The 26,651-nt window shown below is 48.0% G+C and overlaps 1 protein-coding gene and 2 long non-coding RNA genes across 3 annotated transcripts in view; 1 reads left to right on the plus strand and 2 right to left on the minus strand.

The window, feature by feature from the left end:
- Positions 1 to 7,646, minus strand: part of LOC134732255 (uncharacterized) — a 26,488-nt gene extending 18,842 nt beyond the window's left edge. Inside the window, exons 1-2 of the long non-coding RNA XR_010115224.1 lie at positions 7,346 to 7,646; positions 7,175 to 7,228 (exon numbers count right to left, since the gene is read on the minus strand). This is a non-coding gene — a long non-coding RNA (uncharacterized lncRNA). The remainder of the gene's footprint in view (positions 1 to 7,174; positions 7,229 to 7,345) is intronic.
- Positions 7,647 to 9,484: 1,838 nt separating this feature from the next.
- LOC134732097 (uncharacterized) lies at positions 9,485 to 10,603 on the plus strand. The gene is made up of 3 exons (XR_010115019.1): positions 9,485 to 9,516; positions 9,700 to 9,831; positions 10,136 to 10,603. It is a non-coding gene; the product is annotated as an uncharacterized lncRNA (long non-coding RNA).
- Positions 10,604 to 13,234: 2,631 nt separating this feature from the next.
- The window catches only part of NLRP2 (NLR family pyrin domain containing 2), a 34,876-nt gene continuing 21,459 nt past the window's right edge, over positions 13,235 to 26,651 (minus strand). Inside the window, exons 9-13 of the mRNA XM_055238787.2 lie at positions 23,219 to 23,389; positions 22,744 to 22,914; positions 19,280 to 19,450; positions 15,979 to 16,149; positions 13,235 to 13,639 (exon numbers count right to left, since the gene is read on the minus strand). Coding sequence (XP_055094762.1) covers positions 13,501 to 13,639; positions 15,979 to 16,149; positions 19,280 to 19,450; positions 22,744 to 22,914; positions 23,219 to 23,389 — 823 coding nt within the window. The 3' untranslated portion in view covers positions 13,235 to 13,500. The remainder of the gene's footprint in view (positions 13,640 to 15,978; positions 16,150 to 19,279; positions 19,451 to 22,743; positions 22,915 to 23,218; positions 23,390 to 26,651) is intronic.

The following is a 26,651-nucleotide window of genomic DNA, read 5'->3' on the forward strand; positions in this document are numbered from 1 at the left end:
AATGAGTGTAAAACTGTACCACTGGGCCAAGTGCAGTGGCTCATGTCTGTAATCCTAGCACTTTGGGAGGCCAAGGCAGGAGGATCACTTGAGCCCAGGAGTTCAAGACCAGCCTGGGCAACATAGTGAGACCCCATCTCTACTTAAAATAAAGAAGATAAAAATTGTTTAAAAAAAGGAAAAGAGGGCCGGGCGCGGTGGCTCACGCCTGTAATCCCAGCGCTTTGGGAGGTTGAGGTGGGTGAGTCACTTGGGAAAAGACAGAGGGATGGCAGAAAGAAGTTCCAGGACGACCGATGCCAATCAGAGCTAGCGAGCACACAGCTTGGGTGAAGGGGGAATGGGCAAGTTGCTTAGAGAAGCCTCCAAATGTAAGAACGGGTCAATTATTTGTCTTAACATAGTGGAAAATCATACTGAGATGCCATCAGAAGACAGAGGAAAAATAATTATAGAGGTCAAGTAAACTAAGTAGATTTTAAAAAGACCAGTATAGCCTAGGCACAGTGGCTCACGCCTGTAATCCCAGCACTTTGGGAGGCTGAGGCGGGATCACCTGAGCCTAAGAGTTCGAGACCAGCCTGGGCAACATGGCGAAACCTTGTCTCATATACAAAAACTACAAAGAATTAGCTGGGTGTGATACCACATACCTACTCTCGGGTACTCAGGAGGCTGAGGTCGGGGGTCACCTGAGCCCGGGGAGGTTGAGGCTGCAGGGAGCCATGATTGCACCACTGCTCTCAAACCTGGGTGACAGAGTGACACCCTGCCTGAAAATAAAAATAAAAAACAAATATAAACTTTAGGGGAACAATAACAACAACACATGGTTACACATTTTGAGAAACCTAATATTAACAAGTTCCTAAAGAAAACAGCTAAAAGTGGGTGTCTCTTAGGCGGAGCAATGGAAGAGACGGTTGGTTAGCCACTGCATTTTGTACACACCCTTTTAGTGCTATTGGAATTTTTTTAGGTAGGTGCTGTCAGGCCTCTGAGCCCAAGCTAAGCCATCATATCCCCTGTGGCCTGCACGTACACATCCAGATGGCCGGTTCCTGCCTTAACTGATGACATTCCACCACAAAAGAAGTGAAAATGGCCTGTTCCTGCCTTAACTGATGACATTGTCTTTTGAAATCCCTTCTCCTGGCTCATCAGCTCCCCTACTGAGCACCTTGTGACCCCCACTCTGCCCATCAGAGAACAACCCCCCTTTTACTGTAATTTTCCACTACCTACCCAAATCCTATAAAACGGCCCCACCCTTATCTCCCTTCACTGACTCTCTTTTTGGACTCAGCCTGCCTGCACCCAGATGAAATAAACAGCTTTATTGCTCACACAAAGCCTGTTTGGTGGTCTCTTCATATGGACGCGCATGAAATTTGGTGCCGTGACTTGCATCGGGGGACCTCCCTTGGGAGATCAATCCCCTGTCCTCCTGCTCTTTGCTCCGTGAAAAAGATCTGCCTACGACCTCGGGTCCTCAGACCCACCAGCCCAAGAAACATCTCACCAATTTTAAATCAGGTAAGCGGCCTCTTCTTACTCTCTTCTCCAACCTCTCTCACTGTCCCTCAACCACTTTCTCCTTTCCACACTTCAATCTCTCCCTTCTCTTAATTTCAATTCCTTTCATTTTCTGGTAGAGACAAAGGAGACACGTTTTATCCGTGGACCCAAAACTCCAGCACCAGTCACGGACTAGGGAAGGCAGCCTTCCCTTGGTGTTTAATCATTGCAGGGACGCCTCTCTGATTATTCACCCACGTTTCAGAGGTGTCAGACCACGCAGGGATGCCTGCCTTGGTCCTTCACCCTTAGCGGCAAGTCCCGCTTTTCTGGGGAAGGGGCAAGTACCCCAACCCCTTCTCTCTGTGTCTCTACTCCTTCTCCACCTTTCTGGGGGGCAAGAAACCCCCAACCCCTTCTCCTTCACTCTTAGCAGCAAGTCCCGCTTTTCTAGAGGAGGGGCAAGTACCCCAATCCCTTATATCTCTGTGCCCCAATCCCTTATTTCTTATCTCTGCACTCAGATCCCTTATTTCCACGCCCCAACCCCTTTCCCGCTTTTCTGGAAGGTAAGAACCCCCGAACCCCTTCCCTCCATGTCTCTTTTCTCTGGGCTTGCCTCCTTCACTATGGGCAAACTTCCACCCTTCATCCCTCCTTCTTCTCCCTTGGCCTGTGTTCTCAAAAACTTAAAACCTCTTCAACTCACACCTGACCTAAAACCTAAATGCCTTATTTTCTTCTGCAATGCCGCTTGACCCCAATACAAACTCTACAGTAGTTCCAAATAGCCAGAAAACGGCACTTTCAATTTTTCCATCCTGCAAGATCTAAATAATTCTTGTCGTAAAATGGGCAAACGGTCTGAGGTGCCTGACGTCCAGGCATTCTTTTACACATCGGTCCCTTCCTAGTCTCTGCCCAGTGCAACTCATCCCAAATCTTCCTTCTTTCCCTCCCACCTGTCCCCTCAGTCCCAACCCCTAGCATCGCTGAGTCTTTCTAATCTTCCTTTTCTACAGACCCATCTGACCTCTCCCCTCCTTGCCAGGCTGAGCTAGGTCCCAATTCTTCCTCAGCCTTCGCTCCTCCACCCTATAATCCTTTTATCACCTCCCCTCCTCACACCGGGTCCGGCTTACGGTTTCGTTCCGTGACTAGCCCTCCCCCACCTGCCCAGCAATTTACTCTTAAAAAGGTGGCTGGAGCTAAAGACATAGTCAAGGTTAATGCTCCTTTTTCTTTATCCCAATCAGATAGTGTTTAGGCTCTTTTTCATCAAATGTAAAAATCCAGCCCAGTTCATGACTCGTTTGGCAGCAACCCTGAGACACTTTACAGCCCTAGACCCTAAAAGGTCAAAAGGCCGTCTTCTTCTCAAAATACATTTTATTACCCAATCTGCTCCCGACATTAAATAAAACTCCAAAAATTAAATTCCGGCCCTCAAACCCCACAACAGGATTTAATTAACCTCGCCTTCAAGCTGTACAATAATAGAAAAAAGTTGCAATTCCTTGCCTCCACTGTGAGACAAACCCCAGCCACATCTCCAGCACACAAGAACTTCCAAACGCCTGAACCGCAGCAGCCAGGCGTTCCTCCAGAACCTCCTCCCCCAGGAGCTTGCTACAAGTGCCAGAAATCTGACCACCAGGCCAAGGAATGCCTGCAGCCCAGGATTCCTCCTAAGCCGTGTCCCATCTGTGTGGGACCCCACTGGAACTGGGACTGTTCAACTCACCTGGCAGCCACTCCCAGAGCCCCTGGAACTCTGGCCCAAGGCCCTCTGACTGACTCCTTCTCGGCTTAGCGGCTGAAGACTGACGCTGCCCGATCGCCTCGGAAGCCCCGTAGACCATCACAGACGCCGAGCTTCAGGTAACTCTCACAGCAGAAGGTAAGTCCTTCCCCTTAGTCAATACGGAGGCTACCCACTCCACATTACCTTCTTTTCAAGGGCCTGTTTCCCTTGCATCCGTAACTGTTGTGGGTATTGACAGCCAGGCTTCTAAACCCCTGAAAACTCCCCAACTCTGGTACCAACTTGGACAACGCTCTTTTATGCATTCTTTTTTAGTTATCCCCACCTGCCCAGTTCCCTTATTAGGCCGAGATACTTTAACCAAATTATCTGCTTCCCTGACTATTCCTGGACTACAGCCACATCTCATTGCCGCCCTTCTCCCCAACCCAAAGCCTCCTTCGCGTCTTCCTCTCATATCCCCCGACCTTAACCCACAAGTATGGGACATCTCTACTCCTTCCCTGGCAACCGATCACATGCCCATTACCATCCCATTAAAATCTAATCACCCTTACCCCACTCAACGCCAATATCCCATCCCACAGCACGCTTTAAAAGGATTAAAGCCTGGTATCACTCGCCTGCTACAGCATGGGCTTCTAAAACCTATAACTCTCCTTACAATTCCCCTATTTTACCTGTCTAAAAACTGGACGAGTCTTACAGATTAGTTCAGGATCTGCGCCTTATCAACCAGATTGTTTTGCCTATCCACCCTGTGGTGCCCAATCTGTACACTCTTTTGTCCTCAATACCTTCCTCTACAACTCACTATTCCGTTCTCAATCTTTAAGATGCTTTTTTCACTATTCCCCTGCACCCCTTGTCCCAGCCTCTCTTTACTTTCACTTAGACTGACGCTGACACCCATTAGGCTCAGCAAATTACCTGGGCTGTACTGCTGCAAGGCTTCACAGACAGCCCCCATTACTTCAGTCAAGCCCAAATTTCATCCTCATCTGTTACCTATCTCGGCATCATTCTCATGAAAACACACGTGCTCTCCCTGCTGATCGTGTCCACTTAATCTCCCAAACCTCAATCCCTTACAAAACAACAACTCCTTTCCTTCCTAGGCATGGTTAGTGTGGTCACAATTCTTACACAAGAGCCAGGACCGCACCCTGTAGCCTTTCTGTCCAAACAACTTGACCTTACTGTTTTAGCCTAGCCCTCATGTGTGCATGCAGTGGCTGCCGCTGCTTTAATACTTTTAGAGGCCCTAAAAATCACAAACTACGCTCAACTCACTCTCTACAGCTTTCATAATTTCCAAAATCTATTTTCTTCCTCATACCTGACGCATATACTTTCTGCTCCCCGGCTCCTTCAGCTGTACTCACTCTTTGTTAAGTCCCCACAATTACCATTGTTCCTGGCCCGGACTTCAATCCGGCCTCCCACATTATTCCAGATACCACACCTGACCCTCATGATGGCATCTCTCTGATCCACCTGACGTTCACCCCATTTCCCCACATTTCCTTCTTCCCTGTTTCTCACCCTGATTACACTTAGTTTATTGACGGCAGTTCCACCAGGCCTAATCACCACTCACCAGCAAAGACAGGCTATGCTATAGTAGAAGCCACTAGCCCGCCTCTTAGAACCTCTCATTTCCTTTCCATCGTGGAAATCTGTCCTCAAGGAAATCACTTCTCAGTGTTCCATCTGCTCTTCTACTACTCCTCAGGGATTATTCAGGCCCCCTCCCTTCCCTACACATCAAGCTCGAGGATTTGCCCCCACCCAGGACTGGCAAATTAGCTTTACTCATATGCCCCGAGTCAGATAACTAAAATACCTCTTAGTCTAGGTAGACACTTTCACTGGATGGGTAGAGGCCTTTCCTACAGGGTCTGAGAAGGCCGCCGCAGTCATTTCTTCCCTTCTATCAGACATAATTCTTCAGTTTAGCCTTGTCATTCCCTTCTGTCAGACATAATTCCTCAGTTTAGCCTTCCCACCTGTATACAGTCTGATAACAGACCAGCCTTTATTAATCAAATCAGCCAAGCATTTTTTCAGGCTCTTAGTATTCAGTGACAGACTAATGGTCTATTAAAAACACACCTCACCAAGCTCAGCCACCAACTTAAAAAGGACTGGACAATACTTTTACCACTTTCGCTTCTCAGAATTCAGGCCTGTCCTCAGAATGCTATAAGGTACAGCCCATTTAAGCTCCATTTAAGTTATTTCTTTGAGGATAGATTTCCACGATGGAAAGGAAATGAGAGGTTCTAAGAGGCGGGCTAGTGGCTTCTACTATAGCATAGCCTGCCTTTGCTGGTGTGTGGCGATTAGGCCTGGTGGAACTGCCATCAATAAACTAAGTGTGATCAGGATGAGAAAAAGGGAAGAAGGAAATGTGGTGAAATGGGGTGAACGTCAGGTGGATCAGAGAGATGCAGTCATGAGGGTCAGGTGTGGTATCTGGAATAGACGCTCCTTTTTATTAGGCCCCAGTCTCATTCCAGACACCAGACCAACTTAGACTGTGCCCCAAAAAACTTGTCATCGCAACTATCTTCTGTAGTCATACTCCTATTCACCGTTCTCAACTACTCATACGTGCCCTGCTCTTGTTTGCACTGCCGGTTTACACTGTTTCTCCAAGCCATCATAGCTGATATCTCCTGGTACCATCCCCAAACCGCCACTCTTAACTCCTAAAGTAAATAAATAATCTTTACTGGCAAAGCTGTGCTGAACCTCCTTAGGCACTCTCTAATTAGATGTCCTAGGTCCTCCCAATTCTTAGTCCTTTAATACCTGTTTTTCTCCTTCTCTTATTCCGTTTAGTTTTTCAATTCATACAAAACTGTATCCAGGCCATCACCAATAATTCTACACGACAAATGTTTCTTCTAACGTCCCACAATATCACCCCTTACCACAAAATCTTCCTTCAGCTTAATCGCTCCCACTTCAGGTTCCCACGCCGCCCCTAATCCCACTCGAAGAAGCCCTGAGAAACATCTCCCATTATCTCTCCATACCACCCCCCAAAATTTTTGCCGTCCCAACACTTTACCACTATTTCGTTTTATTTTTCTTATTAAGAAGACAGGAATGTCAGGCCTCTGAGCCCAAGCTAAGCCATCATATCCCCTGTGACCTGCACGTACACATCCAGATGGCCGGTTCCTGCCTTAACTGATGACATTCCACCACAAAAGAAGTGAAAATGGCCTGTTCCTGCCTTAACTGATGACATTGTCTTGTGAAATTCCTTCTCCTGGCTCAATCCTGGCTCAAAAGCTCCCCTACTGAGTACCTTGTGACCCCCACTCTGCCCGCCAGAGAACCCCCCTTTGACTGTAATTTTCCTTTACCTACCCAAATCCTATAAAACGGCCCCACCCCATCTCCCTTCGATGACTCTGTTTTCGGACTCAGCCCACCTGCACCCAGGTGATTAAAAGCTTTATTGCCCACACAAAGCCTGTTTGGTGGTCTCTTCACACGGACGCGCATGAAAGGTGCGTGTATATTTTTGTAACACAATAAATAATGACAGTATACACTTTTTCTTTTAGAAGTATGCTGTTACACAGAATTAAGAACAGGAAGTCTCAAAATTGTTTCCTTCAGGAGAGAAAACTTATTGATGGGGGAGACTTCTGAAACACTTGCTTTGCATACTGCCGCTTAGTTAAAAAATCGCATTTTAACTTAAAAATATCCAAAAATAACACGGTTTTATAATAACAAATTATTACAAATATTACAAAATAATAAAAATACAAGTAATGCAGAGTGGAAATACAAAGCTATGTGTGCTAGACGGCTAATAAGTCATAACAAACAACACCAAAATTAAAGAACAAGATAGTTGTGACTTACCTTGGTCAATCACTTTCCATAGTAATTCAAATCATTCAATCCAGGATCTCATCTCTGAAAATGAAGGAAAAAAGCAACAGAAAATGGTGTAGAGGTCTCTGGTGTTCCAAGAATAGGCGCTGGAGGGAGATGTGGGTGCCTGAGCTGTGCCCAGTCACTCAAATGGCACACCTGATGCTACCTGTTCACTTCAGGCCAAGCAGGAGAGAGAAAAGACGTTCCCCTCAGCCACTTCCTGTCTTCTGATTTCACTTCTTGCCTGCCTCCGACTGCAAGTCCTGGTTTGACGTCACTTCCTGTCTTCTGATTTTACTTCATGTATGACCTCACTTCCTGTCTTCTACAACCACTTCCTGTCTTACTTCACTTCCTGTCTTCTGACTTTGCTTCCTGTATGACCTCACTTCTTGTCTTCTACCAGCACTTCCTGTCTTCCGATGTTACTTCCTATCTTGACTTCACTTCTTTTTTTTTTTTTGACAGGGTCTCGTTCTGTCGCCTAAGGTGGAGTGCAGTTGTGCCAGCTTGAAACCACCTTTCCAAAATTATGACTGAGACAGTGAAAAAGATTTAACTGACTCCATTTTGCTTCTAGCCTCCAAGCTGTCTTTTTTCATTCCTGGGCATAGGCTGAACTTTGGGAGAAACTTAGTTTATAGTTTAAACAAAGACGATAGCCCTTTTCCAAAGCAGACCTCTTTGTTGCCTGGGGACTAGATTGGCTCTGTAGGATAAACATTAGCCACGAGATTAGAAATTATGATTTAGGAGTCATGCAGCTGGAGGCTACAAGATTGTGACCCTCCCTAAACTGCCTCTAAGATCAGTGCTTAATTTGCAGACCCTGTACTTGATGGATCAGCTGGCACCACCCATATCAATAAACTGGCCCATCTTATCTTTTGGCCTCCACTCAGGAACTGAGTGCAAGAAGATAGCTTTGGCTCCCATGATTTCATCCCTGACCAATCAGCACTCCTGGCTCACTGGCTTCCCACCCACCCACCAAGTTATCCTTAAAAACTCTTCTTCCTGAATGCTGGGAGACACTGACTTGAATAATAATAAAACTCTGGTCTCTCGTAGAGCCAGCTCTGCATGAACTATTCTCTATTGCGATTCCCTGTCTTGATGAATCAGCTCTGTCTAGGCAGTGGGCAAGGTGAACACCTTGGACGATTACAATCTTGGCTCACTGCAACCTCCACCTCCTGGGTTCAAGCGATTCTCCTGCCTCAGACTCCCAAGTAGCTGAGATTACAGACGTGCACTACCATGCTCAGCTACATTTTTTTTTTTCTGTCCCCAGGCTGGAGTGCAATGGTGCGATCTCGGCTCGTTGCAACCTCCACCTTCCGGGTTTAAGCAATCCTCCTGCCTCAGCCTCCAGAGTAGCTGGGATTACAGGCATGCGCCACCACGCCTGGCTAGTTTTTGTATTTTTGGTAGAGACAGGGTTTCACCATGTTGGCCAGGCTGGTCTCGAACTCCTGACCTCACGTGATCCACCTGCCTCTGCCTCCCAAAATGCTGGGATTACAGGTGCGATCCACCACGCCCAGCCCACTCCCTGTCTTCTGACTTTACTTTCTGCTTTTACTTGCACAGAGCACAACATTTACATCATCTACACTGCTCTGTCTGGGTGAGTAGAGGAACCCTGAAGAAGCCTGGGTCAGGGCTAGGGAATGAGCGAGGGGAAAGGATGTGGTTACCATGGAAGTTGTTTTGGGGCGCAGGATGTGGTCTGGGATTGGGGAGTGTGAAAAGAAAGACCGTCACCGGGGTCTTTCTTCCAGAGCTGCAGCTGAGCCAGAGGATCTTCAACAGCAGAGGTCTTCGTATTCTGGTGGAAGAGCTGAGGATTGAGAGAAGCGTGGCTTAGCTCATGGAGTGACCTTAGCTTTGAGAAGCCTGAAAACGAGGCTTGGAGGTGGAGAGTGGGGTGTGTGTGTGTGCACTGGGGGAGGGGTCACTCTCATGACCTCTGAAAATGAGGCTTGGAGGTAGCGAGTGGGGTGTGCGTGTGCATTGGGGGAGGGGTCACTCTCATGGCCTCTGAAAATGAGGCTTGGAGGTAGCGAGTGGGGTGTGTGTGTGTGCATTGGGGGAGGAGTCAGGCTCTCATGGCCTCTGAAAATGAGGCTTGGAGGTAGACAGTGGAGTGTGTGTGTGTGTGGGGTGTGTGTGTGCATTGGGGGAGGAGTCAGGCTCTCATGGCCTCTGAAAATGAGGCTTGGAGGTAGACAGTGGAGTGTGTGTGTGTGTGTGTGTGTGTGGGGTGTGTGTGTGCATTGGGGGAGGAGTCAGGCTCTCATGGCCTCTGAAAATGAGGCTTGGAGGTAGCGAGTGGGGTGTGTGTGTGCATTGGGGGAGGGGTCAGGCTCTCACGGCCTCTGGCTCTTATTGTTTTTTTTGTTCCGGGAACATTTGCCAAGCCCATCATCTGGGCTCACCCAGCCCTCGTGGTTCCTGGGTGCAAACATGGCCATGGAACTGTGGAAGGGTTTTTTTTGTACTCTTAGCAGAGAACCCAGTGAATGCTTTCTTCTCGATCATCAGTGTGATGAGATCCAGAGCAAGCAGGGGCTAATGCTGCTGTGAGCCTGAGGCCACACTTTCAGAATTCAGTGATGGGCGGAGGCGAGTGGTCACAGGTAAGGAGGTGCAAGAAAATAGGGACAGTAGTTCATCTCTGAACATATAGATTCAGACACACAGAAACCACGTGCCACAGGTTTCACTGTTTAGGACTTGTCGGTCATGAGGGTGGGCATCTGAGAGTATGGCTAGATGAAACACACATTGGAGAAAGATGGTGAATTATGAGTGCAAGTTTACATTTTATGGGCCCCCGGGGTGTCAATAGTTCCTAAATGGATGTAAATGTTACTCAATTTCTTCTCTAAAGATGGGGCTAGATTACAATGGCTCTCAACCTAAGAAAACTTTGCATTTCAGGAAGTATTTTCTACGGCCCAGAGACGTTTTTGATCATCATCACTGTGAGGATGCTGGCATCCAGGGGGTGGAGGCCAGGGATGGTGCCAGACACCGTGTAAATGTACAGGACCATGCTTCCCACCAAGTAGTGATCTGACCCCAAATGTCAATAGTGTGGAGAATGAGAAACCTTTAGTTTCTTCATGCAATGTCCTTTTTAAACTTTATGCCTCTCTTTTACCAATTTTCCCCCTTCTTCCCGCTGAAACTGAGAATAAAGATGCTCTGGAGGTCGGGCACGGTAGCTTATGTCTGTAATCCCAGCATTTTGGGAGACCGAGGCAGGCGGATCGCTTGAGGTTAGGGGTTCAAGACCAGCCTGGCCAACACGGTGAAACCTTGTCTCTACTAAAAATGCAAAAATTATCCAGGAGCCTGAGGCAGAATTGCTTGAACTGGGGAGGCAGAGGCTGCAGTAAGCCGAGATCACACCACTGCACTCCAAACCCGGCAATGGAGCGAGACTGTCAAAAAAAAAAAAAAAAAAAAAAAATGCTCAGGGAATGACCCATGCCCCATTGAACAAGGAGACCTTGAACCAGGAACAGAAGGAAACAGGAAACCTCAGAAGCCCAAACTGTATGCAGTGGAACTGGAAAGTGATGGAGTGGTTTAAAGGTAGTACCAGAGAACTTGGATCTAGTCGGTGAGAATAAACCAATGGCCCCTGATGAAGAAATGAAAGTAGGAAGAGAGATTAATTTTTTTAGTTTTAAATTTAAATATTAAAACTACTTTTGACCAGGTGTGGTGGCTCATGTCTATAATCCCAGCACTTGGGGAGGCCAAGGTGGGCAGATCACCTGAGCTCAGGAGTTCAAGACCAGTCTGGGCAACGTGGCGAAACCCTATCTTTACCAAAAATACAAAAATTACCTGAGTGCAGTGGTGCACACCTGTGGTCCCAGCTACATGGGAGGCTGAGATGGGAGAACTGCTTAAACTGGGGAGGTAGAGGCTGCAGTGAGCCGAGATCGTGCCATTGCACTCCAGTCTGGGTGAAAGGGCAAGATTCTGCCACCCAAAGAAAAAAAAAAAAAAAAGAAAAAAATGTTGCCAGGCGCGGTGACTCATACCTGTAATCCCAACACTTTGGGAGACCAAGGCCGGTGGATCACCTGAGGTCGGGAGTTCGAGACCAGCCTGACCAACATGGAAAAACTCCGTCTCTGCTAAAAATACAAAATTAGCCAGGCTTGGTGGCATATGCCTATAATCCCAGCTACTCGGGAGGCTGAGGCAGGAGAATCGCTTGAACCTGGGGAGGTGGAGGTTGCAGTGAGCCAAAATCGTGCCATTGCACTCCAGCCTGGGCAACAAGAGTGAAACTGTCTCAAGAAAACAAACAAACAAAAAACCATGATTTTATTAGTGTTTAATAAAAATTTGTACTGTTATTTTTCCCCCTTACCATTTGTTTGCTCATCCAGTAAACACAGCAACAGTCTCCCCATGAGAAGCAACTTTGCCAACTAGTGTCGTCTTTATAGTACAGTTCCTTTTGTTTGTGGTTTTACAGCATAGAGCTTGCACTGCTGCTTTGTTGAATTTGGAATTCTTTATCACAAGGAAATACTGGAGACTCTGTAGTGAAAAACTATGCATACCATGAGATTTTTTTTTTTTTTTTTGGAGAAGGAGTCACTCTGTTGCCCAAGCTGGAATGCAGTAGTGCAGTCTTCAGCACAGTGCAACCTCCACCTCCTAGGTTTAAGCAATTCTCCTGCCTCAGCCTCCCAAGTAGCTGGGATTACAGGCATGTGCCACCATGCCTGTCTAATTTTTTATATATTTTTTTGAGATGGAGTCTCGCTCTGTCACCCAGGCTGGAGTGCAGTGGCGTGATCTCGGCTCACTGCAAGCTCCGCCTCCCGGGTTCACGCCATTCTCCTGCCTCAGCCTCTCCGAGTAGCTGGGACTACAGGCACCCGCCACCATGCCCAGCTAATTTTTTTTTGTATTTTTAGTAGAGACGGGGTTTCACCGTGGTCTCGATCTCCTGACCTCGTGATCCGCCCGCCTCGGCCTCCCAAAGTGCTGGGATTACAAGCGTGAGCCACTGCGCCTGGCCATTTTTTATATTTTTAGTAGAGACGGGGTTTCACCACGTTGGCCAGATTGGTCTTGAACTCCTGACCTCGTGATCTGCCCACCTCAGCCTCCCAAAGTGCTGGGATTACAGGTGTGAGCCACCGTGTCTGGCCGAGATGCTATTTTAAGTAAAGCTGGAATTTTTAAAGAGCAAAATCAGAGCAATGACATGGTCATATATGAGCTACACCGAAGCCCCTAAAATATTGTAGGCTGGTGGGAGAAATGCTGTGGTAGGTAATACTCAGCAGGCGGTGACCCATGCAGGTCGAGAAGTAACAACACAGGCCGGGCACCGTGGCTCACACCTGTAATCCCAGCACTTTGGGAGGCTGAGGCAGGAATATTACTTGAGCCTGGGAGTTTGAGATCAGCCTGGGCAACATAGTGAGACCCTGTCTTCAAAAAAATCCCACAAAAATTGGCCTGGTTTGGTGGTGTGCACCTGTAGTCCCAGCTACTGAGGAGGTTGAGGCTGGAGGATCGCTGGAACCTGGGTGCTTGAGGCTGCAGTGAGCTATAACCATGCTGCTGGATTCCAGCCTGGGCAACAGAGCAACACTCATGCTTGAGGGGAAAAAAAAAAAAAAAAAAAAAAAAAAAAAAGCCAGGTGCAGTGGCTCGTGCCTGTAATCCCAGCACTCTGGGAGGCTGAGGTGGGTGGATCACTTGAGGTCAGGAGTTTGAGACCAGCCTGGCCGACATGGTGAAACCTCATCTCTACTAAAAATACAAAAAAATTTAGCCGGGTGTGGTGGGGGATGCCTGTAATCCCAGCTACTCAGGAGGCTGAGACAGGAGAATCGCTTGGGCAACAGAGTGAAACTCAGTCTAAAAAAAGAAAGAAAAAAGATAGAAAATACCACAGCAAGGCAAAGATTGACAAGGCAATAGAAATCAACGCAATTAAACACGGTCACTTCCCCCAGCCCCCAGGTTCTCCCCAATGAGACATCTTCTCTCTAACTTGTCAAAGCCCATTAAGTAACAGCTTCATTTGTGAATGCTCTCACCTTTATTTCTCTCAATATACCCGTGACACAGATATTTCATATGTAACAAAGGACGTGTGCACGTGTCAAACAGAGGCAGAATCATGGCTAAAACACCTAGCCCAGCAATGAACTCATGATCCCTGAGGAGTGGGGGCGGGGGAGGAGAGGAGTCACCAGCAGTTCACCAACACCTGGAAAATCGATGACTTCACGGAGAATGAATGACTCAGGGGGGATTCAGATCATGAAGTCATGAGAAGAAGGCCTTTTTTTCCAGGGATCATGTTTCTCAGTATCAATAATCAGTTGTGGGTTGTTTTCTTCTATTTCTTCCAGCAGCTTATCGAGTTCATCATTAAAGTCATCTATTTTCAACCTGGGGTACAATGGGGGAAGAAAAGGTTACTTTGTGCATCAAGGAGATTTGTTTCAAATTCCCAAGTACCTGAAAGTCTGTTAAGGAGGCACAGGGCATGGGTCACCTTTCCTGATTATTCTAGGTGGCAAAAGGAGTGTTCCACATTGATTTTTTTTTTTTTTTTAAGACAGTCTCTCTGTCGCCCAGGCTGGAGTGCAGTGGCACCATCTCAGCTCACTGCAACCTGTGCCTCTCGGGTTCAAGCCATCCTATCCTCAGCCTCCCAAGTAGCTGGGACTACAGGTGCCTGCCACCATGCTCGGCTAATTTTGGTGTTTTTAGTAGAGTTGGGGTTTTACCATGTTGCCTAGACCGCACCTGGCCTGATTTGGTTATTTTTTATTTTTAAATATAAAATGAGGCCAGATGTGGTGGGTCATGCCTGTAATGCCAGCACTTTGGGAGAGCGAGGCAGGCAGATCACTTGAGGTCAGGAGTTTGAGACCAGCCTAGACAAGATGGTGAAAGTCCATCTCTACTAAAAATATAAAAGTTAGCTGGGTGTGATGGTGTGTCCCTATAGTCCCAGCTACTCAGGAGGCTGAGACAGGAGAATCACTTGAACCTGGGAGGCAGAGGTTACAGTGAGCCGAGATCGGGCTCCTGCACTCCAGCCTGAGCAACAGAGGGAGATTTTTGTCTAAAAAATAAATGAAGCAAATAATAAAATGTAAAATTAAAGACTTCCATTTCTCTTTTTAATCTTTTCATTCCTCTTATTCTCAACCATGTTGATCTGATGATAGAGAAAACATAACATCAGGTTAACCTTGTAGTGGTATATAGCCATGTGTAGTTTTAGATGCTTGCTGATTATCATACACAGAAAATGGAATTGCTGAGTACAGCTGGGCTGTAGCTCTAATACTTGCCTACCTGCTCTGTCACCCACTTCGGCAACTTGTACTCGGTGGACCCTGGAGTACCAGTTAAATAGAGGAGATGCAGGCCAGGCGTGGTGGCTCACGCCTATAATCTTAGCACTTTGGGAGGCTGAGGCAGGCGGGTCACCTGAAGTCAGGAGTTCGAGACCAGCCTGACCAATATGGAGAAACCCCGTCTCTACTAAAAATACAAAATTAGCCAGGCGTGGTGGCGCATGCCTGTAGTCCCAGCTACTTGGGAGGCTGAGGCAGGAGAACCTCTTGAACCCAGGAGGCAGAGGCTGCAGTGAGCTGAGATAGCGCCATTGCACTCCAGGCTGGGCGACAAGAGCAAAACTCTGTCTCCAAAAACATAAATAAATAAATAAATAAACTTAAAGCTTAAAAAAACCCTTAGTGTCCATATGTCTTTTGACTTACAAAGTATCTTAGGCTGAGATTTGTGTTAAATAAACAAGTAATCTATGTTTCTTCTACATAAAGATTATTTTGAGCCAGCAGTAGAGTATATTGCTTGTGAGAATTTCTGGAAGTTCCCACACTCCTAGGAAGGGGCTTCTTGGTTCTTTGACGCCATGGTATCGAAATACAACTCAGGCCGGGTGCAGTGACTCATGCCTATAATCCCAGCACTTTGGGATGCTGAGGTGGGCAAATCACCAAGGTCAAGAGTTCGAGAGCACCCTGGCCAACATGGCAAAACCCTGTCTCTACTAAAAATACAAAAATTAGCTAGGTGTGGTGGTGCATGCCTGTAATCCCAGCTACTTGGGAGGCTGAAGCATGAGAATCGCTTGAACCTGGGAGGTGGAGGTTGCAGTGAGCAACCATTGCAACCCAGCCTGGGCAACAGAGTGAGACTCCATCTCAGGGAAAAAAAAAAAAAAAAAAAGGAAAAGCAGAACAAAACAAAACCCCAAAACCCTGATAAAATGCAACAAACAAAACGCAGCCCAGTGACAACTGGCTCTCATGAGCAGGTACACAGCAGCCGTGGCTGGTGCAATGGCTCATGCTTATAAACCTAGTACTCAGGAATGGAGGCAGAAGGATTGCTTGAGCCCAGGAGCTGGAGCGAGCCTGCAGCGAGCCATCATTGTGCTGCTGGACTCCAGCCTGGGGAACATAGTGAGTTCTTGCCTCGAAGAAATAAAGGGCCGGGCGCGGTGGCTCATGCCTGTAATCCCAGCACTTTGGGAGGCCGAGGCAGGCGGATCACCTGAGGTCAGGAGTTTGAGACCAGCCTGACCAACATGGTGAAACCCCGTCTCTACTAAAAATACAGAAATTGGCTGGGTGTGGTGGCGGGAACCTGTAATCCAGCTACCAGATGAGTCTCCTACAGCAGGTCCATGTCATTATGCTTCCCCTAAACCTGCCACTCTGGAGAAAGCCTGATGGGGAAGTAAATACCTGAGTGTCTGAAGGGTGCCATTGGGACGTGTCAAGGTTTCAAACAGCATCTTCACTCCACTAGACCCCAAGGGATTCTGACCCAGGTCCAGAGTGACGAGGCTCTGGTTGCAGCTGAGGGCAGAGCAGAGGTCTTCACAACTGAACGGAGGGATGGAACATCCCCACAACCTGGGGAAACACAGAAATCCACACATTAATTCGGCTGGTGCTGATCGATGCCCTCCTATAAGCCAAGCCCCCCCTCGGGTGTTGGGGATCTGCATGACCAACAGAAGTCTCAGGCTGGGCGCGGGAGCGCTGTAATCCCAGCACTTTGGGAGGCCAAGGTGGATGGATCATCTGAGGTCAGGAGTTCAAGACCAGCCTAACACGTTAAAACCCTGTCTCTACTAAAAGTACAAAAGTTAGCTGGGCGTGGTGGCGGGCACCTGTAATCCCAGCTACTCGGAAGGCTGAGGCAGAATTGCTTGAATCCGGGAGGCAGAGGTTGCAGTGAGCCGAGATCACGCCATTGCACTCTAGTCTGGGTGACAGAGTGAGACTCAGTCTCAAAAAAAAAAAACAACAACAACAACGAAGTCTCCGCCCTCAGGGCTCATCTGCTAACAGGAAAATATGGAGGTGATGAGGGGTTATGAAGGACAAGGGGTACAGGGAATAACTGGGGGTTCTAGCTACAGTGGTTGGAGGTGATGGGGTGAAGGGACCAAGTCATAGAGCTCAGGGGGAGTTCTCCAGGCAGAGAAATAGCTTGTGCAGAGGCCCTGAAGGTGCATGTGATTGACACGTAAAATAGAACATCCAGGCAGCGGGCAGGAGTGAGCCAGGGAGGATTGTCAAGATGAGGTCATAGGTAAGCGGTGGCCAGCTCACAGAAGACCGCGAGGCCATTGTCAATATAGGATTTTACCTAGATTGACATAGGGAAGCACTAAGGCTTTTGAGCAGAGAGGTTAAATAACTTCCATCTTTAAAGTTATTCTTAGAGACAGTCTCGCTCTATTGCCAAGGCTGGAGTGCTGTGGCATGATCTCAGCTCACTGTAACCTCTGCCTCCTGAATTCACGCAGTTCTCGTGCCTCCAAATAGATGAGATTATAGCTATGTGCCACCACGCCCGGCTAATTTTTGTGGTTTTAGTAGAGACAGGGTTTCACCACGTTGGCCAGGCTGGTCTACGAACTCCTGACCTTAGGTGATGCACCTGCCTTGGCCTCCCAAAGTGCTGGAATTACAGGCATGAGCCACTGCACCCGGTCACTTTTTTTATTTTTTGAAAAAAGTTCTCAGTCAGTTGCCCAGGCTGGAGTGTGGTAACACCATCTTGGTTCACCGCAGCCTTGACCTCCTGGGCCATCCAGCAACTCAAACTTTTTGCTCCTCTACACGTGTCAGTGAGTGATTCAAAGCGCCTTTGTTTTTTTTTTTTTTTTTGAGACAGGATCTCACTGTCACACAGGCTGGAGTGAAGTGACATGATCTCAGTTCACTGTAACTTCTTCCTCCCAGGCTCAAGTGGTCCTCCCACCTCAGCCTCCTGAGTAACTGGGAGCAGAGGTACACAGCCACGCTCAGCTAATTTTTGTACTTTTAGTAGAGACAGGGTTTCATTGTGTTGGCCAGGCTGTTTTTTTTTTGTTTTTGTTTTTGTTTTGAGACAGAGTCTCGCTGTCGCCCAGGCTGGAGTGCAGTGGCGCGATCTCGGCTCACTGCAGGCTCCGCCTCCCCGGGGTTCACGCCATTCTCCTGCCTCAGCTGGGACTACAGGCGCCTGCCACCTCGCCCGGCTAATTTTTTGTATTTTTAGTAGAGACAGGGTTTCACCGTGTTAGCCAGGATAGTCTCGATCTCCTGACCTCGTGATCCGCCCACCTTGGCCTCCCAAAGTGCTGGGATTACAGGCTTGAGCCACCTTGCCCAGCTGGAGTCAAATTCTTTTAAGATTCCCTCCCCGGGCAGGATTCCAGGTTCAAGTGCATTTGACTGTAGGTAACTCACAAGGGATTTGTAAGATAGCCATGTTGAGACCACTCACCTGCTGATAGAGCCAGCATTTTCTGGCACGATGTCCAATTCCTACCTTTTTTTTTTTTTTTCCTGAGATGGAGTCTTGCTCTTGTCGCCCAGGATGGAGTATAGTGACAGGATCTCAGCTCACTGCAACCTCCGCCTCCAGGGTTCAAGTGATTCTCCTGCCTCAGCCTCCCAAGTAGCTGGGATTAAAGGCACCTACTGGCTGGGCACGGTGGCTCTCGCCTGTAATCCTAGCACTTTGAGAGGCCAAGGCGGGAGGATCACCTGAGGTCGGGAGGTCGAGACCAGCCTGACCAACATGGAGAAACCCCGTCTCTACTAAAAATACAAAATGAGCTGGGTGTGGTGGCACATGCCTGTTTATTTCCAGCTACTTGGGAAGCTAAGGCAGGAGAATCACTTGAACCCAGGAGATGGAGGTTGCAGTGAGCCAAGATTGCGCCACTGCACTCCAGCCTGGGCAACAAGAGTGAAACTATCTCAAAAAAAAAAAAAAAAAAAAAAAAGAGGCACCCACTAGTACACTCGGCTAATTCTTATATTTTTAGTAGAGATGGAGTTTCACCAAGTTGGCCAGGCTGGTCTTGAACTCCTGACCTCAAGTGATCCGCCTGCTTCGGCCTCCCAAAGTGCTGGGATTACAGGTGTGAGCCACCGTGCCGGGCGCAATTCCCACCTCTCTGAATGTGGGGTGCTGGGCAGTGGCTTTGGGCTGAATGGCTTGAGGCACTGTATCCTTAAAATTTCACAGGTGTTCTTTGCATGACACAGACTAGAACTTAGACATAGGGCCGGGTGCAGTGGCTCACGCCTGTAATCCCAGCACTTTGGGAGGCCGAGATGGGCGGATCAACTGAGGTCAGGAGTTTGAGATGAACCTTCAACATGGCGAAACCCCGTCTCTACTAAAAATACAAAAACATTAGCCGGGCATGGTGGCGGGCACCTGTAATCCCAGCTACTCGGGAGGCTGAGGCAGGAGAATCGCTTGAATCCGGGAGGCGGATGCTGCAGTGAGCCAAGATCACGCCATTGCACTCCAGCCTATGTGACAAGAGCAAAACTTCGCCTCAAGAAAAAAACAAAAAACAAAAAACTCAGACATAGACTAGAACTTATTCCTTTAACCATCCTAGTGAATGCTCAATTGACTCTATCCAAGTCCTGTCAATTATATAACTTGGGAGGTTGGCTTCACTGATTCTATTAGCCACAGATTCAATAAGGTATAAGTATAGGAAGTTGAACTTATAAGTTAACTCACCACAGACATTTCAAGTTGCACAGTGGTTTCCTCAAAGCTTCGCACAGGAGCTTCACTCCGATAACTCCTATGTGATTCAGCCCCAGATCCAAACACGATAGGGTTGATTTTTCTTGGAGAAGCTTTGCGAGATCGCAGCAGCCATCGCTAGTTATGTCGCAGTTCCACAGCCTAGAAATCAACCACAGGAAGAAAGAAAACCCGAACCTGTGAGTTCTCAGTGGTGTGATGCACCTTCCACTCTGAGCCGTGGGTTTTAGACACACTTAGAGACAATGGTGACATGGAAATGGAATCGTGGGTGGCGTGGTGGACAGAAGAATGGCCTCCCCCAAAGATGTCCAAGTCCCAACTCCTGGAATCTGCGAGCAAAAGGGACCTAGAAGATGTGACTGAGCATCTTAAGATGGTTTATATCCTGGTTTATTTGGGTAGGTCCAGCAATCACAGGGATCCTCGTAAGAGGGAGCTGAGAGTCAAAGCCAGCAGGAGGTGATGTGATAAGGGAGCCAGAGCAACATTTCAGATGCTTTGCTGAAGTTGGAGGAAGGGCCACAAGCCAAGGAATGCAGGCGGCCAACAGAAGTTGAAGTAAAAAAGATTCTCAGCGGGCATGGTGGCTCACTTCAACCTCTGCCTCCTGGGTTCACGCGATTCTCGTGCCCCAGCTTTCCGAGTAGCTGGGATTACAGGCGTGTGTGTGTATGTGTGTGTGTATGTGTGTGCACGTGCCACCACACCCAGCTAAGTTTTGTATTTTTAGTAGAGACAGGGTTTCCCCATGTTGGCCAGGCTGGTATTGAACTCCTGACCTCAGACGGTCTGCCCACCCTGGCCTCCCTAATGTGCTGGAATTACGATTCTATTTCCTAAATTCAGTTGCTAGAGAGGTAGTGTCTTACAGGCAGAAGACACCAGCTCAGACTCCGACATGTCTGGTACTAGGATCCTAGATATTAACCAACACAGATTATCAGAGATATTTCACCTTAGCTCTGTTTTCTTTCTTCTGTCTCAATAGAGTTCTAAACTTAATTATAATTTGAACTATAATGCCCATGTATCTCTGGGTCCCAAGAGAAGTATACCACTAGCTGAGGGACACAGGACCTGGAAGGACCTTGGAAATAGATGGCAGATTGGAGCCCATGACGGAGGAGTGAAAACACACCCCCAAATCTTGAAACTTTATGAATGTATAGAAACTTCATTTTTTTTTTTTTCTGAGGCAGAGTCTCGCTTTGACACCCAGGCTGGAGTACAGTGGCACAATCTCGGCTCACTGCAACCTTCACCTCCCAGGTTCAAGCAATTCTCTGCCTCACCCTCCCAAGTAAGCTGGGATTACAGGCATCTGACACCATGCATGGCTAATTTTTGTATTTTTAGTAAAGACAGGGTTTCACCATGTTGGCCAGGCTGGTCTCGAACTCCTGACCTCATGATCCACCTGCCTCGGCCTCCCAAAGACCATGACTGGCCTTCTAGAAACTTCTATGACTGTGTAATGGAGGAAAACCCACATAAGACTAAAGGGAAGTTGACAACTTAGCAAAATAGGGGCATGGATCAAAAAGTTGAATTGAGGGGGCTGGCACGGTGGCTCACACCTGTAATCCCAGCACTTTGGGAGGCTGAGGTGGGCGGATCACCTGAGGTCAGGAGTTCGAGACCAGCTTGACCAACATGATGAAACCTCGTCTCTACTAAAAATACAAAAGTTAGCTGGGTGTGGTGGCATGCACCTTAATCCCTGGGAGGCTGAGGCAGGAGAATCGCTTGAACTCAGGAGGTGGAGGTTGCAGTGAGCTGAGATGGAGCCACTGCATTCCAGCCTGGGCAGCAGAGCAAGACTATTAAAAAAAAAAAAAAACCACCACACCACCCACACACCCACACATACACACAACCAAAAAAACTAGACATTCATTTGAAGATACAGTTAGTGAGTGGGTGACATCTCACTGCTTGTGGCACTTCATTTTTAGTGTTTCAGGGCCTAGATATAGTGGGTGTGGGGAGAATCCTTTCCTTCTACTCGTCTCCAGCCATGAACTGAATATGTCATTAAATTTAAGTGGGTAGTTTTCAGATGCCAGGTGCATATCCTAGATTAAAGCTACTTTATAGGAAGAGGACAGTTCCTAACTGTTGGAGGTGATGTTAGAGACAAAGAATGCCAGAGATGTATGGCTGGGCGCGGTGGCTCACGCCTGTAATCCCAGCACTTTGGAAGGCCGAGGTGGGAGGATCACAAGGTCAGGAGTTGGAGACCAGCCTGGCCAACATGGTGAAATCCCATCTCTACTAAAAATACAAAAATTAGCCGGGCGTGGTGGCGGGCACCTGTAGTCCCAGCTACTCAAGAGGCTGAGGCAGGAGAATCAACCTCCTTGAAGCCGGAGGTTGCAGTGAGCCTAGATCACGCCATTGCACTCCAGCGTGGGCAAGAGTAAAACTCCATCTTAAAAAAAAAAAAAAAAAAATACCAGAGATGTTAACACAAAATTGAATCTCTGAACAGGCATGAGCCACCATGCCAGGCCCCAATTCGTTTCTAAAGATTTGTCCTATATTTTTTTTGAGAGAGAGTCTTGCTCTATTGCCCAGACTGGACTGCAGTGGTGCCATCTCAGCTCACTGCAACCTCCACCTCCCGGGTTCAAGTGATTCTCCTGCCTTAGCCTCCTGAGTAACTGGGATTACAGACATGTCCCACCATGCCTGGCTAATTTTTGTATTTTTAGTAGAGAGACGATGTTTCACCATGTTGGCCAGGCTGGTCTCGAACTCATGCCCTCAAGGGATCTGCCAGCTTTGGCCTCCCAAGGTGCTGGGATTATAGGCGTGAGCCACTGCGCCAGGCCACGTGTCCTGTGATTTTAATATTAACAAGAGGATCATATTGAGCGTGTAGCTTCCAATAGCTTCCACTGGGAGTCTGAGCCTACACTGGCCCAGAAGACTACCTGATTTGCAAATCATTCATTAAAAAATCAGTAAATGAATTCCATTTACAACCAATTGCATGCAATTTATGTTACAGTTATAGTTCTAAGAACACAGATTAAAAGAAAAAACAGCATGGGGTGACATGGCTCATGCCTGTAACTCTAGCACTCTGGGAGACCAAGGCAGGCAGATGTCTTGAGCTCAGGAGTTTGAGACCAGCCTAGGCAACATGGCGAGACCCCATCTCTAAAATATATACATACATAAAGAGGAAAAAAAAACAACAAACGCTGAAAACCAGCTACATTCTCCAAATCCCTATAGAATATTACTACTACCTACTACTTATACTTTTTCCTATCATCATCTCCCCAGGTCTCACCAGTTGTCATTAGCATCATGCTTGGGGCATTTAGAGGAATTAAGTGTTCTCATAACCACCCTACTCAAACCCGGAGGTGGGGGGTGTGTGCATATACACCCACGCACACAGGCAGCCAGCACGGACTTACACCAAGTTCTGCAGTTTACACTCGGGGTACCTCAAGCCCTCACACAGGAACTTCACCCCTGTATCCTTGAGGGAGTTCTTGGCCAAGCACAGGTGTGTCAGCTCCCGGCTGACAACCAAGACAGCAGCAAGGTCCTTGCAATTGGCTTCTGTAAGCTGACAGTTTTCCAACCTGCAAAAGAATCACAAATGGCAACACGGTTGACATTTTCAACTTCAACCTTCCCGGCTATCTCCACAAGTGCCAGCATCCAAAAGCCCCTTCTTGTGAACTCCCCACCCTCTCTCATGCACTGGTGATCCTATGAAGGAATAGGAATGAGAGAAGAACAAGACTCACAGGCCATCGGCCTGGATCTAAACATGGGAACAGGTGTTCACATCAGCGAGAGGCTCCATACAGCCAAGTCAGGCATGACCATTGCTCGTCTATGGCCCCAGATCAAAAGCACAGCTGCTCTGAAGACAGGACTTACGACAACCTCTGCAGAAAGCACTTGGGGTGTCTCAAAGTTGTGTACAGCAACTTGGCACCCTCATCCAGAAGCTCATTGTCGGAGAGGTTTAAGCACATCAGGGATTGGTTGACTTCAAGGGCCGAGGAGAGATCAGCCCACTGCTGAGTGGTAGCGGAACAAGACACCAGCCTGTGGGAGAAATGGGAACAAAGTCTTTTTTTTTTTTTTTTTTTTGAGACTGTCTCACTCTTGTTGCCCAGGTGGTGCGATCTCGGCTCAGTGCAACCTCTGCCTCCTGGGTTCAAGTGATTCTCCTGCCTCAGCCTCCCGAGTAGCTGGGATTACAGGCATGCACCACCACGCCCGGCTAATTTTGGATTTTTAGTAGAGATGGGGTTTCTCCATGTTGGTCAGACTGGTCTCAAACTCCCAACCTCAGGTGATCCGCCCACCTCGGCCTCCCAAAGTGCTGGGATTACAGGCGTTCAGCCACCGCGGCCGGCGGAACAAGTCATTCTTGAGACTCTAACCATGGAATAGTCTTTGGTTTATATCTCACTGGTTATGTTATACCCAGACTTGAATTATCTGGAGCAGTAGTTGTCAAAGGGTAGTCCCCAAACCAGCGGCATCAACATCACCTAGCAATCAGCTGCAAATACAGAACTTAGTCAATCTGACTCCAACGTTGGATGCAGAGTCCACTAACCTATGTTTCGTTGTTTGGTTTTTTGGAAGGGAGTTATTTATGCTGTGTCGCCCTGGCTGCAATGTCGTGGCGCGATCTCGGCTGACAGCAACCTCTGCCTCCTGGATTCAAGCGATTCTCCCACCTCAGCCTCCCGAGTAGCTGGGATTACAGGCGCCCGCCACCATGCCCGGCTAATGTTTTTGTATTTTTAGTAGAGATTGGGTTTTACCACGTTGGCCAGGCTGGTCTCAAACTCCTAACTTTGGCCGGGGCGACGGCTCACACCTGTAATCCCAGCACTTTGGGAGGCCAAGGCAGGCAGATCACGAGGTCAGGAGTTTGAGACCATCCTGGCCAACATGGTGAAACCCCGGCTCTACTAAACATACCAAAGTTAGATGGGCGTGGCGACACGTGCCTGTAGTCCCAGCTACTCAGGAGGCTGAGGCAAGAGAATCACTTGAACCCAGGAGGCAGAGGTTACAATGAGCCGAGATCACTCCACTGCACTCTAGCCTGGGCAACAGAGCAAGACTCTGTCTCAAAACAAAAAACTCCTGACTTTAAGTGATACACCAGCCTAGGCCTCCCAAAGTACTGGGATTACAGGCATGAGCCACCATGCCCAGCCCACTAACCTATGTTTCAAGGTGCTCTGTTCATCCAGAAAATGTGTTAGAATAAATTCATAAGAAATGAGTGGCTAGGCACAGTGGCTCATGCCTGTAATCTGAGCACTTTGGCAGGCCAAGGCAGGTGGATCATGAGGCCAAGAATTTAAGACCAGCCAGGACAACATGATGAAACCCTGTTTCTCCTAAAAATACAAGAATTAGCTGGGCATGGTGGCACATGGCTGTAATCCCAGCATTTTGGAAGATGGGTGTCACTTGAGGTCAGGAGTTCAAGACCAGCCTGGCCAACATGGTGAAACCCCGGCTGTACTAAATATACCAAAAATTAGCTGGGCGTGGTGGATTGCCTGAGGTCAGGAGTTTGAGACCACCTTGGCCACCAGCATGGTGTAACCCTGTCTCTACTAGAAATACAAAATATTAGAAATATAAGAATACAGCCGGGTGCCTGTAATCCCAGCTACTTGGGAGGTTGACGCAGAAGAATCACTTGAACCCGGGAGGCAGAGGTTGCAGTGAACCAAGATTGTGGCACTGCAGCCTGGGAGACAGAGCAAGACTATATCTCGAGAAAAAAAGAAAGAAATTAGTGACCCAAGTCTTTAATTCACCCAATATTCCCCCTCACCCTGCATCCCATTATTCTCATGTAAAAAAGAAAAGAGGGTAATTGTAATGGTTAGTAATGACAGCAGCCACTATTGAATGCATGTGCTTGGATTTGGTTTCATTTAACCTTCAAATACCTGTGAGATGTACAGCATCCTATTCAACTGAGAAGATCCCATTAAGCAGCCTAAGATTGTATCAGTAGAGCCAGAGCAATAAATTTTTTTTCTGTCCTCGAGATGGAGTTTTGCTCTGTTGCCCAGGCTGGAGTGCAATGGCATGATCTTGGCTCACTGCTACCTCTGCCTCCTAGGTTCAAGCAATTCTCTTGCATCAGCCTCCACAAGTAGCTGGGATTACAGGCACGCGCCACCAGGCCCGGCTAATTTTTTTGTATTTTTAGTAGACATGGGGTTTCACCATGTTGGCCAGGCTGGTCTTGAACTCCTGACCTCGTGATCCACCTGCCTTGGCCTCCTAAAGTGCTGGGATTACAGGCATGAGTCACTGCACCCAGCCAAGATTTTAATTTTTTTTTCTTTTTTGAGACAGTCTCACACTGTTGCCCAGGCTGGAGTGTGGTGGTGTGATCTCAGCTCACTGCAACCTCCGCCTCTCAGGTTCAAATGATTCTCCTGTCTCAGCCTCCTGAGTAGCTGGGACTACAGGCATGTGCCAACATGCCCAGCTAATTTTTGTATTATTAGTAGAGACGGGGTTTCACCATGTTGACCAGGCTGGTCTTGAACTCCTGACATCAAGTGATCCACCCACCTCGGCCTCCCAGGTGTGAGCCACTGTGCCCGGCCCAGGGCAATAATTTGAGGCTAATGACCGCGTACTACACCAATGTGGCCAAGTGAGGCTTCATGGAACCCCATGACGCATGACGGTTCTCATCACCTGGGCAGCCACGTGGACAGCTTCCCAAGGGGAGAGCTCTCAAACCAGAGGACTAACAGAAAACGGGCAATTTGATGCTCCTGAAGGGTTCTTGCTTGAAAAATGTCAATAGCTGGTATTCTGAGTCATCATATAGGAGAAGCATGAACCATGAGTGAATGATCTGATAGAAGATAAAGATTCTGGGCTGGGCATGGTGGCTTACGCCCTGCTTTGGGAGGCCGAGGCGGGGGTGGATCACCTGAGGTCATGAGTTCGAGACCAGCCTGGCCAATGTGGTAAAACTCCATCTCTACGAAGAATATAAAAATTAACCAGGTGTGGCGGTATGCACCTGTAATCCCAGCTACTCAGGAGGCTGAGGCAGGAGAATCACTTGAACCTGGGAGGTGGAGGCTGCAGCGAGCTGAGATCATACCATTGCACTCCAGCCTGGGTGACAGAGTGAGACTCCATCTCAAAAAAAAAAAAAAAAGGAAAAGAAAAAACCAGAACCAAAACATAAGGACTCTGGCTGGGCATAGTGGCTCACACCTATAATCCCAGCGCTTTGGGAGCCTCAGCGGGGGCAGGTCACCTGAGGTCATGAGTTCAAGACCAGCCTGGCAACGTG

This window comes from Symphalangus syndactylus, chromosome 13, assembly GCF_028878055.3.
Source record: "Symphalangus syndactylus isolate Jambi chromosome 13, NHGRI_mSymSyn1-v2.1_pri, whole genome shotgun sequence".
Taxonomy (NCBI): Eukaryota; Metazoa; Chordata; class Mammalia; order Primates; family Hylobatidae; genus Symphalangus; species Symphalangus syndactylus.